Source organism: Capsicum annuum, chromosome 3 (assembly GCF_002878395.1).
Source record: "Capsicum annuum cultivar UCD-10X-F1 chromosome 3, UCD10Xv1.1, whole genome shotgun sequence".
NCBI classification, from domain to species: Eukaryota; Viridiplantae; Streptophyta; class Magnoliopsida; order Solanales; family Solanaceae; genus Capsicum; species Capsicum annuum.
Window position 1 is genome coordinate 160,822,199 of NC_061113.1, and position 14,642 is coordinate 160,836,840.

General features: G+C 36.1%; 1 protein-coding gene across 16 annotated transcripts in view; it reads left to right on the plus strand.

Moving 5' to 3' along the window:
- Positions 1–1,938: 1,938 nt before the first annotated feature.
- The window catches only part of LOC107863575 (target of rapamycin complex subunit LST8-1), a 32,037-nt gene continuing 19,333 nt past the window's right edge, over positions 1,939–14,642 (plus strand). For 2 of the 16 annotated variants that reach the window (XR_007053097.1, XM_016709547.2), the window contains exons 1-9: positions 1,975–2,302; positions 4,689–4,790; positions 4,911–5,023; positions 5,118–5,187; positions 7,230–7,307; positions 7,695–7,811; positions 8,238–8,332; positions 8,499–8,578; positions 8,686–8,757. Coding sequence is in view for 10 of the 16 variants with exons in the window: in XM_016709547.2 (XP_016565033.1) it covers positions 2,195–2,302; positions 4,689–4,790; positions 4,911–5,023; positions 5,118–5,187; positions 7,230–7,307; positions 7,695–7,811; positions 8,238–8,332; positions 8,499–8,578; positions 8,686–8,757 (835 nt within the window). In the remaining 6 variants the exon portion in view is untranslated. Of the gene's footprint in view, positions 2,303–2,476; positions 2,609–4,688; positions 4,791–4,910; positions 5,024–5,117; positions 5,188–7,229; positions 7,308–7,694; positions 7,812–8,237; positions 8,333–8,498; positions 8,579–8,685; positions 8,758–8,871; positions 14,390–14,642 lie in introns of those variants that run through there. The other 14 variants (XR_007053098.1, XM_016709548.2, XM_047408419.1 and 11 more) reach the window with 12 other exon arrangements.

The window sequence follows — 14,642 nt, forward strand, 5'->3', positions numbered from 1 at the left end:
CAGAACTACGTAGCCAGCGTAGGGTGAGACATCACACCTGCCAGTTGAGGGTTGATGAGGTGCTCTACCTGCCAGTAAAGGGTACCACCGTTATCGTCTAAGGAACCTACCAGTAGAGAGTTACTCTTTAACTTGTATTTACCCGTGGAACGGTACTGACACCTTTCTAATTGGGGTTACAGATTGGAGCCCAGCTCAGTTATATTATCTTATCTGGGGCATGTCGGTTATATGATTACCTCCCACAGTTTCAGTTTTGATTTCAGTCTTCAAAATAGACTCGGTCCAGCTCTACAGAATCAGGACAATCAGATATAGTCAGTATGTTAACAGTAATTCAGATTATCAGTGATCCAATATTATCAGTATATTCAGTTATTAGTTATCAGATTCAGTTCCAGTATACTCAGTCATAGTATGCACAGTATGTTCAATAGTTACAGATCCTCCATGTATGTTAATCCAGCTCTTGCATATCATTCAGTTAGTTATTGATGTTAATCCAACTCTTGCATATCATTCAGTTAGTTATTGATCATGCATATGAACCCATGCATTTAGCCTTACCTCATTTAGTATACCAGTACATTTCCATGTATTGATTGCATACCCGTTTCTTGCGCTATGATGTTTCATATCATAGGTTCAGACGCTCAGGTTCCTGACCGCGCTTAGCCAGATTCAGTCAGCAGTAGCAGATTTAGCAGTGAGTCCTCATCTATCGAGGATATACTTTAGTACTTCAGCTTAGCAGTATTTTAGTAGATGGAGTTAGTTGGGGGATTATCCCATCAACTCCACTTTCAGACAGATTCAGTTAGAGACTTTTCAGACAGTATCTAGTTTTGTAGATGTTATATTTATCAGTATTTCAGATGTTTTTGAACCTTATAGCATTTCAGCCTATTATTCCACATTTATTTCAGTATTATTGTTCAGTGCTCAGAGTAGATATCATTCATGAGTTAGCTTGGGGTCCTTCGGGGTCGCAAGCACCGTGTGACAACTAGGGGTAGTCTCGGGTTGTTACAGTCCGTAACAATAAGGAAGCGTTCTTTTGTGTCTGTAGTTTTTATTCGTGGTGCTGTGTGAAGTCTATGATTTCGGTTAGATAGTTCTTATTTTTATCTCATGGTTGTAGTATTATTTTGTTGCTAGCGATGTTAGTTTATTTTGCACTTAACTTTTGTGTTTGTTATACTGTTATCGGTTCTAAGGCGGGGTCTATCGAAAACAACTTTTCTACTTCACCTGAGTTAGTGGTATGGTCTGCTTACACTTTACCCTCCCCAGACCCATTATATGGGAATAAATTGAGTATGTTGTTGTTGTTGTTTGAATCTTCTTAAAATCAACTTTAGTTTATTTAGAATTCTTAAACTAATAAAAAAAGGTATTAGTTGTCATTAATTACGATGAGTTTTAATAAGAAAAGGTTTTACAATAAATATTTAATTTTCAACTTTTAAATATTAGGAAAATAATGTAAAGATGATTTTGTCTAAAGTAAAATCTTTCAATGAAGGGCAAAAAGTTCAAACAATATTTCTTAGGTCTTTCACACTAAAATTATAGATATAGATTATAGATATAAATGTAGATATGAATATGAATTGTAAATATAGATATAGATTTGGTATATTTTCTAATCTATGTATAACGCATATTGAGGTGTGTATAGCATTGTGTACCATTAGTACCTTAATTGATATATGTTTTAATCTCTATATATAATATGTATTGATGTATGTATTACTAATACCTCAAAATTTAACATGATTAAAAATACAATTATTTCTCAAAAAAATTTTCACATCCTTTCGACATATATATGAAGGGTATTTCTATAAATTTTCTCTATTAGAAATTAGATAATTTATTTTAATTTTATTACATCAAATCAAATATTATATAAAAAAATACAGATATAACTAATATAAGGTATCTTACCCAAACATTACTAATATATTTTGCATTATCTCTGTACACCCTACCCTGCCAAAACGACACCTGATGATGCATCACTCAGTGATCTAGTTTGGTCCCAAGTGTTCAAGTGCATATATCATTTAACCCAGAAAAAAAAAAAAAGAAGAGACGAGGCAATGTTAATAAGGGGATGAACCCACTTATTTTGTCACCAATTTCTCGAAGTTCTTTTTTGTATCGATTTGAATAGGAAGAAGGAATCGAGATGAGTCAACCATCGGTGGTGCTAGCAACAGCCAGCTATGATCACACTATAAAGTTTTGGGAGGCCAAGAGCGCCCGCTGTTATCGAACTATCCAATACCCAGAATCAGTAAGTTCCCTTGAATTGGATTCTTGATTACATATTGATCTTTGCAGAGTCATTTCTTTTTTCAAAAGTCAGGCTTAACGAATATATGAGCCCTCCTAAGAATCATGTAAATTATTTGCTTTTCAGTTTCTGCTTGCTTTTTCTATCTTTTATATTTTATGTTTTTTGGGTCAGTTTGTGTGTAACTAAACTGTTCCACGGAGTTCCTGCTAGAACCCATAAGCATAGATGCAGGTGAATCTGCTCAAAAGCGTTAGGAGCAAATGGTCTCGCACTGATGTAATGTGCTTGTGTTTCCTTTCCGAGGTACTTGCTTTCAGTCTATTAAATGTCCCTCTAGATGTAAGTCCCCTCTTTTACAATCTTATAATACCTAGTTGATACTTGTACGATATGAGATGTGTATTTGTTAGAGCTTTTGTTAAACAGTAGCATTAGGACGGTTATATGTCTGAAGTACGACTGTTTCAGCAACAATCTATGTCATTGTTGCCGCTGCTGCATAGATGTTTTCCGTCAATCCTGTCTTTGCAACAAATTTTAAACTAATGAATAATAAATTACAATCACAAATAAAATATGAAGAAACAAGAATTTTTATTGATAAACAATATTGGTACAATTTTGTCTGTCCCTTGATTCTTCTCTCTTGATTTTCTCCTTAATTCGGGAGTCATTAGTAGGTATTTATCGAACGTATGGAGATTTGGATTTGATCTTCATGAAAGAAGGTATTTGTAGATCTTCTTGATGGATTTGGTTATCAAGAAGAGAGAGTTGATCTATTTGTGAATATCCATGAGTTTATGAGATATTTGAGATGCCTCTTTAAGAGAATATATGATGAACGATTGATTATCGAAGATCAATTGTGGAACAGTTCAGGAATTACTTCGAGAACTGATAAGCTGTATTAACCGAGAAATTGAGCTAAGAGAGAGAATTTTAAGAAGTAAGAAGAAGAATATTAATCATTGCATGAATAGGAAGTGATTATAATCGATTTTATGTAGATAGGACTCAGCTACAACTTGTAACTGCCGTAACTAACTTTGTGTCTCGCTACAGTAATAACTACTTTTCAATATTCACTTCCTATTACTCCTTTTACAGTTTTAACTTGACTGTGTCAGCTCAGCTTACAACTTCGACTTCTCTTCTGATACTTGTAACGATATGTTACCCTTTAAATAGCACATGCTTTAGGGTTTAGGGTAGAATAGCCTCCAAGCTAGGCTTAAGGGTACAGTAGCCTGCAGTAACAAAAATTGAATTCTTCTTATGGTGTCTACAAAATTTCGATGTCTACAAATGCCCCCTATTTCAAGGCTCGTCAGAGTGTAGACTTGATGAAACTCAAAGACGAGTCTTGAAGTAATGATAGAGCTTCCATCTTTACGGTCTTGCAACTGTAGTCTTGCAGATCTAATTTACGAGAGAAAAAATAAAGGACAGATTTGGTCCCACTATGCATGCCAATTTGTTTGCAACACATTTTAAAGTGGTGCATAATAAATAACAATCACAAATAAAATATGAAGAAGCAAGAATTCTTGTTGATAACAATATGGGTACAATTCTGGTTGTTTCCTTGATTCTTTTCTCTTGATTTTCTTCGTAATTCGAAGGCTATTAGTAGCATATTTCTCAAACATAGGAAGATTTGGATTTGATCTCCATGAAAGGAGGGTTTTGTAGATCTTCTTAATGTATTTGGTTACCAAGAGAGAGAGTTGATCTATTTGTGAATATCCATGGATTTATGAGATATTCGAGATGCCTCTTTAAGATAATATGTTACCCTTTAAATAGGGCATTATTTAGGGTTTAGGGTAGAGTAGGTTCCAAGCTAGGATTAGGGTAAGTAGCCTCCAAGAACTCTAACAGAAATTGGATTCTTCTCGTATAGTCCCCAAAATTTCTGTGTACACCCTCATTTTACCATATTTATATCATCCTTGGATGTGGATGCTTTACATTAGTATGCTGCATTTTGTTAAGGCAGACAATTAGGACTTCCACCTTCCAGAGAAAAAATGAAATTAAGATGAATGAGCTTTTACATTAAGTGTTTCTGCTGAGCTGCATTCTCGCATATATGCGTCCTAGTTCATTAAGGGACAAATTTGATGTCAAGACTGCAAATTCCAAAATGAACTCAAGCTTCACTTTTGAATGGCGTTATTTTGTGCATTACGTTAAGTATTTGAGCCTTCTTTCACTAAGTAGTTGAGATGCTATTCATCTGTCCAAACAAACTATATTGGCAGGGAAGGTATGATAAACATTCAAAACATATGGAAAAATGTTTGCATTCTAATTTTTGTTGGAACAGTTATCTGAGACATCTGCCTTTACCTTCTTTCCCTTCTTGAACTGTATACAGCAAGTTAATCGTCTTGAAGTTACTCCGGATAAACGCTTCCTGGCTGCTGCTGGAAATCCTCACATTCGCTTATTTGACATCAACTCTAGCAGTCCTCAGCCAGTTAGTCTTCAGATTTTCCTTCTTCATTCACTTCGTTTCTTAATTCCATTTTTGTAGGTGGTGTTTTCTTCGGTTTGTGTTCATTTTGGTTCCCCTAGTTAAAGGAGTTCTTTTTGGCAGCGAAGAAGCTTTGATTCACACACTAATAATGTGATGGCAGTAGGATTTCAGTGTGATGGAAATTGGATGTATTCTGGGTCTGAAGATGGCACCGTAAAGATTTGGGATTTGAGGTATTGTAGATATCAAAGTCTGATGTGTTACGTTCTTTCCGACTTCTCATCTTTCCTTTAAGTCAACCATATCTTTGCATCTTTTGAATGAAAGGGCACCAGGTTGTCAGAGGGAATATGAAAGTCGGGCGGCTGTGAACACTGTAGTTTTGCACCCTAATCAGGTCTTATACTTTGATCTTTGAATTGTGTGAGGGTCAGTCGGTATATATTTAACTTTTTGACTGAATTGTCGAACTCTCTGGGAACTTCATAACGAGCAGTGTTTTTAGTCACTTTTATTCTGTCTGTTTTTATCAGCAAATTTTATGGCTTTGTTCAATTTCTTCATCTTATAATATATCCATATCAAATGTAGTTTTTGGCTGAACAAGGAAATATTTTGAATGAGCTATTCAGACTGGAATCCATCAGAAAAGATGGAGCTGCGCTAAAGAAAGTAGAGATGGCATTGGCATAAATAACGATGCTATTATACATTTTTACTACTAGTTCATCTTTGTGTACCACATATTCCGATAATTTAGTATAGAACAGGTCTCTCAGCTATGCTTCTGTTTGTTACTTAGTAAATTTCAAGAAGTGTTAAGTTTGGTATGTCTTATTAAAATATACTATGTAGTTCGTAGAAATTTTATCAACAGTCAATCCAAAGGTACAGTTCAATCGAATAGTTTTCAATTTATCTTTTATGAAAAATTAGAGTTCTCTAGAACTAATTGCTTTCAAAATTTACCCTTATCCATGTACTGACATACAAGTTTCTACAACGACGACAAGTACTATGAGCCTTTTTGGCCAAGCTGCCAAAAAACTGCTCAGTTTGTGTTGTTCTGTAGGGAAGAAGAAAGAATACGATGGCCAGAAAAATATTCAGCTTGTTTATTCATTCACGTCTTAGAAAATAAATAAATAAATAAATAAAAGACTCCTATTCTATTTCAACTAGGGTGCTAATAAACTCCTATTCTATCTCAACTAACTGACTGAATTTCAAAAATAAAAATACTAAACTAAAAAAGAAACAATAGCAGCAAATAACTCAATACTTCAACAGTTTGAAAACATTTTTGTTAAAACAACTTTCAAAAAAGTACTTTTGGAGAGAAGCAACTTATGTTTGGTCAATTCATTTGAAAAGAGCTCTTTTCAGTATTTAATAAGCAAATTGTGTTTGACCAATTTTTTCAAAATGTATTTTTGAGTGTGAAATTATGGAAAAAGGCAAGTATCAAGGCTCATTTTACATTCAGACTAGTGGTGTTTCTTATGCTCAAAACATCTCCTATTCATTTCAAGCCAAATAGCACACATGATGCAAAAATTAACAGTCCTCCAGATCTGCTTTAGCTCATTTTCACCTCTTTGTCCAAGCAAGCACCGCAACAAATGCTTCACATCCTTGGGGATCACCCAATGCGCCTCATAGATGTTTAAAACAACGTCCATAATCTGCTAGGAACAGTAAGCTCTCTTAGCAATAATTGAAATTTCATTAGAACTCCACCAGCATACATGCAAATTGATTATCTGTTACCCTTGTAATGTCAGTTGATTTATACTCTTATCGATTTCTGAATGTTTTATCGCATGACTCATAAATCTAATACAACTGAGAAATATCTTCATTGTTCTTATATAACAGAACCAAGGTACTCTTTCTCCTCTTCTGACATCTTTCTATTCCTTAATATAATATTTTAATAGCTTGATTAGTTATACAACTCCAAGCTTTAAAGATCTTTGTAACCTCAATAGGAAACCATTTGGACCATACATACTTATAACCGTCAGATTTTATTGGGTGATTTACAAGAATGTCCTTGTAAATGGCTGGTCTTGAACTTTTTAGCCCCTTGCTCCATAGGCAAAACTTCAAGTTCTAACAAGTTTTACTTTTGATCTTCAATATTCACCCATAGGGCAAGTGGGGTCAAAAGTTCAAGAGCACCCATGTCCGTGGTCATTGGGTGTAATTTCCTGATAATTTATTAGCATTCTTTATTTCAGCAGACCTAATTCTTCAAGATCTCCATATGAAAGTAAGAAAAGTCTTTTCTTTCTTGACTTCAATATTTTCAGTTATTCGTATATGCCTCACCAGAATACGCTTTTGATTTATCCATCCTCTCCATTCAATGTGATGGGTTTAAGCTTTTCCGTTCGTTTGTATTTTATGGATCTCATTCTTCTATATGTTTTGCAGACTGAGTTGATATCTGGAGACCAAAATGGCAATATCCGTGTGTGGGATTTGAGAGCAAATTCATGTAGCTGTGAGTTGGTACGTAGTATAGTTTTCATTAGTTCATATATCCTGTGGGCTTTTGTATTATGATCACTAGGAATTGAAATTATGGTTGGAGGAGTCATTCATGAGTGAGTTTTAGGGTAATTCTGAGAGCTACACCATTAGCATTATAAAGGAAATGTATTCTTTTTAAAGATTCAATTATTTCAATGACAGCGAGCTTGTCAAACATAAACTGATAATGCCTCATATATCTGTTTGTGTTGGTTATCAATTTCTTACAAAAGGAAATGCTTTTTCTTTTTATAATGTAATACATAGGGCACGATAAAGGGTACTTGGTGTTCATCATCTCTTGGTCTCTGCATGTTTAATGTGATGTACGCAAGTTGGTAATTATCAGTATATTTGAGAACTTAGGTACCGGAAGTGGATACAGCAGTTCGATCTTTGACCATAATGTGGGATGGAAGCTTAATTGTTGCTGCAAACAATCGTGGAACATGCTATGTTTGGCGTTTATTACGTGGCACCGAGGTAATCAGTGGCTGAATTCTAAACTGTGCATGTGATATTACTTACTAGAGAAAAAAAAAATTCACACGATCTTTTCCGTGAGCCCCAAATTCCTTCTCTAAATTTGGAGGGGGGGGAGAGGGGGGGAGGGGGCAAGAATAAGGAAACAGCAAAATAAATCAACACAACTGTATTTTAGTTTTTTTTTCTGTTCTGTTAAATATAGTGAATGTAAAACCTTTGACTGAGCTTTCTTATCAATTCTTCCTGTAACTGTCTATCCTCCTTTGACCTAGATCCTTCAGTCTGATTGAACTCATACCAAATATCGTCCCTTTTCATGTGCCAACATCCTCATGAATTCAGATTATTGTTTCTGCAAGCACTTTGCTGCAGCTGTGAGCCTGTGACTGAATATTACTAAAACTTACTTCACTTAAAATGCAGACAATGACCAACTTTGAGCCTCTGCATAAATTACAGGCTCATGATGGTTATATCCTCAAATGTCTTCTTTCGCCTGAATTATGTGAACCTCACAGGTGAGAATATTTCATAATTCCTTGTGTTTTGGTTCCAAGTTTCTAGTCTATTATCTGTTAGTTACTTGTTCCAGTAAATACTATTTTGCTACCTAATGTACTTGGGACACTATCCATTTTAATATGCTTTAACAATTCTTTGTTCTTTCAAAATTGTAATTTATAGGTATCTGGCGACTGCATCTTCTGATCATACTGTCAAGATTTGGAATGTGGATGGTTTTACCTTGGAGAAAACTCTGATAGGTAGAAATTCAAAAACAATTGCTAGTTATCTTTTTTACTTCTCCTTCTCCCTTTCCTGAGAGATTCTTTCAAATTCTTCACCACATGTAATATTCATTAAATTTTAGTGTATTTTCCAGGACATGAACGCTGGGTTTGGGACTGTGTATTCTCTGTTGATGGTGCTTTTCTCATCACAGGTACATACTGAAATTGTTATGAACAGTTAGAGCATTTCTGATATTTAGTGCATTGAGAGTACTTATTCTGTTTAGTGTCATTTGAGTTGTAGTTTTGGTTTATACCGTATGTAGAAAACAGGTGTTGCACAGAACCTTACTATCCATCAACATTCCACAAGTGAAGGAACAATAATGAGGTTTTTGTTGCTCCCAAATGCACACTCAAGTGTACATGGTTGCAATAATACAGTGACTAAGCAAGTCAGATATTGATCCCACATGGACTTGGTTTTGAAGATTATCAAATTCAACTATTATTGATTAATCACGCAAGGTTTTCACCACAAGCTTTTGTTTTTGTTTTATAAGCGATTGCAGAAAAATAAACTAATTAATTATTCTACTATACTAGCTACCCTTGAGACATAAGGCTTTAACACAATAGGAGATGATATTCCGAGGTTAAGAATTTATTAATGATCTTGTTGAGTAATCACTTGAATTGACTCCGATTTTCTACTGAATTGTTGGTTGATAGAAACTACTGTGACTAGGCTCTCTTGAGCTACGTAGCCCTTCGATGAATGCCCTCGCTTCCACGCCCTACCTCTTGGGGATCAGGTATGTGACAATAACTCGTACAATTTTGACGTGCACTAATCAAGCAAATTGTTTAGGGGCATCCCTGCCCTACCCTCAACTCGATACCCTATGCTTGATAGAGATCATACTCTATTTAATCCTATTTGGGAGTTCCATGTCATATGATCACTAGCCGCTGAATCTATGATCCAAGAGCTTATATTAGTAGAATCTGTACTAAAAAAAACACATGGCACATTACCTGTTTGGGTAAAAGAACAAGTGGGAGTAGAGGGACTAGGTTTACTGGATTGGAGAAGTTTGTGCAGTAGCTCTAGCTGTTCCTTGGTGAATGGTGGCATTTCTGAAGAAGATGTCAGCCCCGGTTCTTCGCTGGTACACTGAAAGGCTTGATTGCCATGGTTTTCTGCCTTTTCTTGTTTCCGATGGGCAGTTTTCCATGGATCTTCCAGCAAGTCGCGTGTGCTAGTATTTTTTGCAAAAATCACACCACGAACTTCTTTTTCTTATCATTCTCATTTTTCACAGCAACTAAAGCGGATGACTCTATATTTTTTGATTCCAGATTGAAGTCTTTTTTTAGCATAACATTCCTCATTGTTTCTTCACGCCTAATTTCAGAAAATGTTTCCCTCAAAGTGGGCAGCGGATTTTTTCCAAGAAGTCGAGAACGAAGTTCGTCAAAATCTTGGTTCAACCCTACTAAAAATAGATATACCCTTTCACTCTCTTCCTTTTTCATTGCTTTTACGCTATCCTTCGAACATTCCCATTCATCATTATAGCATTGATCTAATTCTTGCCACAGGAAACCATTTCATTATAGAAAAGAGTAACACTTCTCTCTCCCTACCTCGCTTTCCACAGTTTAATTTTTAATTCAAAAATCTGAGAGGCATTTTCTACATCAGAATAAGTTTCTCTAACCGCCTCCCAAACATCCCTAGCAATGGGAAGAAATAAATATGGTTTACCTATGGTAGGTTCCATGGAGTTTAGTAGCCAAGCAATTGCCATCGAGTTTTCTGAGCTCTAGGCATTCATTTTCGGGTCTCCTGGTTCAGGCTTTCTCGTTTCTCCAGTCAAGTGCTCAAGTTTTCCTCGGCCATCAATTGCCAAATGGACAGATTGCGCCCACTCCAAATAATTCTTTTCATTCACCGCGGTGTATTTCATCGCGTTGAGCATCGCGTCATGGTTGACTTCTCTATTTTTCTGAACTTAAGACTTTTTCTTGTATGATCCTTGTTCCGTTGCTGCACGCTGACCATCGTGGTGGATTTTCCCCGTTGATCAGTTCATATGGTGACTTCTGCTTTCGGGACTTGGCCAAAAATAATTTGTTGCACTGTGTTGCGTCTCCTAGCACACTAAACGGCACCACGATGAGTCATCGCACTGCACTTTCTCCAGCTTAGAAAATTTCTTCCGCTTTTCTTCCATTTCTGGGCAAATTTGCCCAGAAATCACTTATATTCACAAAATTAACTCATTTATTAATTGTATCACAATCAACACAAGTTAATTGCATTTGTCACTAATTTAAGCAAAACAAGGTACAAACATGGATACAATAGTGTGAAAAGATGTGTAAATACACCTAACATCACCACCCTACATTAGAACCTTTGTTCGTCTTTGACAGAGCGACTACACACTCCCTATGTTTCGTACAAATACCTTTCAAGGCTTAACCAATGATAGGTCTACTTGGACTAGAGCACTTACAATAGCAATCTCTTACAAAGTGAATATTCAAAATCAGAGCATGCATTATTTTCAAATCAAACATATCAACCACCCCCTCGAAACAACTTAGCCACTGAAACGATTCACATATCAACAATTTAGGACAAACACACCTGTGTAACTCAACAAAGGAATCAAACATGCTACCTATCTTTTATCCATCATGTGCCCTCACTATCAAGTTAAAAACAACCCATACATATGACAAACTAAGAATATGGCATAAGTAAAGAAGAAACAATCATAAGATAGTTATTATGTATACCAACGTCTAAGAAATATGGAAAGAAGTAAAAACCAAAAGATTTCGTGTCTCCAATGTGCTCTTTGTGCAAAATCCTCGAAATGACGTTGAACCCCTTCAAAAACAACCTAAGGGTCTATTTGTAGAGGTGGAAAAACCTCGAGACAAACTTCTCCCCATCAAAATTGAACTCTGCTAAAAGCAGACCTAGGACTAGGCCCGTCTTTCACCGTGCTGCACCCGCCATCGTGGTGAATCTCACCACATTGGGCATCGCGGTGCACTACCATGATGTCTTATACCTTAGCCAAATCATGCGTCTACCTACTTTTCTATTGTGACATGCTGACCATTACGGCAACTCTTACCGCTCTAGGTACTCGTCACGGTGAAATCTTCTGAATCTAGACTTGGGAAAATTGTTGATCACCTCACGTTCCACAAAAGTGGATTTTATCGCGTTGAGCATTGTGTCGTGGTTGACTTCTCTTTTTTTCTAAACTTAAGACTTTTTCTTGAATGATCCTTATTCCGTTGCTGCAAGCTGACCATCGCGGTGGATTTTTCTGATTGATCACCGCATCACGGTGACTTCTTATTTCGAGACTTGGCCAAAAATTCTAAGGATCTTGATTTTGTACTGTGTTGCGTCTCCCAGCATACCAAACGACACCATGATGCCGCGATGCCTCCACACTTTGTCCAACTTAGCAAATTTCTTCCGTTTTTCTTCTATTTCTGTGCTAATTTGCCCAGAAATCACTTATATTCACAAAAATAACTCAAATTTGTCAATCCTATCATAATCAATACAAGTTAGTTGCACCTACCACTAATTTAAGCAAAACAATGTACAAACATCGATACAATAGTGTGAAAAGATGTGTAAATACACCTAACATCACTACTCCACACTGGAATCTTTGTTGGTCCTTGACAAAGCAACTACACACTCCGTATGTTTCATACAAATACCTTTCAAGGCTTCACCAATGACAGGTCTACTCGGAATAGAGCACTTACAATAGGAATCTCTTACAAAAGGGGCTATTCAAAATCAGAGGATGCATTATTTTCAAATCAAACATATCTACCACCCCCTCGAAACAACTTAGCCACTGAAACGACTCACATATCAACAAGTTAGGACAAACACACCTTTGTAACTCACAAAGGAATCAAACATGCCACCTGTCTTTTATCCATCATGTGCCTTCACTCTCAAGAGAAAAACAGCCCATACGTATCACAAACTAAATATATGGCATAAGTAAAGGAGAAAACTGCTCATACTCTCAACAATGAAAAATCACATGTACATACAATGATCCCTAGGCTTGCCCTTAGTGTAATACTTCACTTACCTTAGTGCAACAAATCTAGAATCAAGCAGTAAATAGACATTCGGCTCACCTAAAGATAAGCTATCATTCACACTTAGTTGGCTACTAGCTTCATTCACTAGAGTGCAAGAGTTAGCTTTGTTACCTTGAAGTTCATTTGGAGCATGTCCACTCATGGGAGCTTGAAGATTTGGTGGATAGGGAAGGGCGGATTTAGGAAAGCTTGGATGCTCTATCATGTTATCCTACTTCTTTGAAAGAGACTTCCATCCCTTCCATTTTTCCTTTCATTCTTGCCATTGTACTTTCATGAGATTCAAATCGGCTATCTATGACATCAAACCTTTCCATGATTGATCTAACCCAACTAGGCATTTCACCTTCATCCGCCATTGTACCTATCAAAAGAAACACTAAACAAAACAAAAAAAACAGCAAGCATGTTAAGGTTAGAGAAATAAGACAACCTCAGACACTCTCAAGCTCACACCTTTGAATGTCACTCAATTGGCGTCGCAAGTGTTAGTATCTCGTTTGTACTCCAATGAGTTGCTTGGTACCAATTGTGGCTTGAGGTCGGAGTGGATTCTTGTTTGAAGACTCAAATAAACAAAATTATTTAAAGACGTGAATCAAGAAGCTACAACGAATCACAAACTAAAAAAGCACACAGAAAGAAACACGAAAGAAACTAATTCAAAACTAATTTCACAACCTAGTAGGTGATTACTAGTTGTTAATTAGAACTAGAATCAAGAAATGAAACCAAAAGAGTCAAGGAAAGAAACTTAGAATCCAAATTTGAGCTTAAGCAATTTCGGGTAGGGTGATGACGTGGCAGCCTTTCATTGGTTGTTGAAATTTGAAAAATTTTCTTGTATTCCAATTTGAAATTTGATCCATCTTTGATTTGGTGAGTGTGGTAATCGGTTTTGATGAAGAAAATACAAAGAATGGACCCTTTAATTGTGATTTGTTGTGGTCCTCTCCTTGTACTTTCCCTTGTACTTGCCCTTGTCCTCTTCTTTGAGAATATTCCTTTTTTGATACTTTTGGACTCTTTCTTCCTTTGGAAGACTTGGAATATGCTTGGAATATTCTTTATACAAACAAGGACCACACTTTCTTTCTCCTTTTTGGATTAAACAGCACTTTTTGAATATTCTTCTTCAACAATATATGAAGAACATGAAGAACACCAAGAACATTCAAAGTTTGACCCAAGTTGACCCTTAAGTAAATGACCTTGGAATTTGATTTTTCTTGCAATTCCAAGTTCACGTTGACAATCCAAGCACAAATATCATGTTTTCAACTCCGAAACGTCAACAATCACCTTCTATGTTTGAGATCCCACCTTCAAGTTTCTTCGAGCTCAAGCTCAACAATGGTGGATGGCTCAAATCAATCCGGATTTAGCTCAAATTCTAGATCTAGACTCTCTTAGTGTTAGGGAACAAGGATCTAACACTAGAAACAAACAAAACACACAAAAACTCCTAGATCTAAGCTCCAAGTTTCGGCCAAAGTGCAAAAACGGGAACAACTATTTTTTTTGTGATTTTCGGATTTTTGACACTTTCTTTTTTATTTTCTAAGTAACAATCCCAAGATTGATTTTGTTGGAACAAAATCAAACCTTGCTCTGATACCAAATGATACGGAATCGAAGATATAAGAAGAAAACTAACCTAAGAAATTCAAAACACAACAAGATATAAAATGAAAGATAGATAAGTTGACATAAGAGAATACAAGAAATAAGAACCAAAACGTGTATCAAACGCTAAGACCCCTATGACTTATAAACAAACGCCAACTGCTTACGTGAACCTCAAGGGAATCGGAATCCCCAAGCAACCCACGTTTCTAAACAAGTAACCAACACAAACAATTCCATGTTTGCCACAAGTGATTCCACACTTGCAATTCACTCTTAAAGAGTATTCTCTGAAAATGTCATC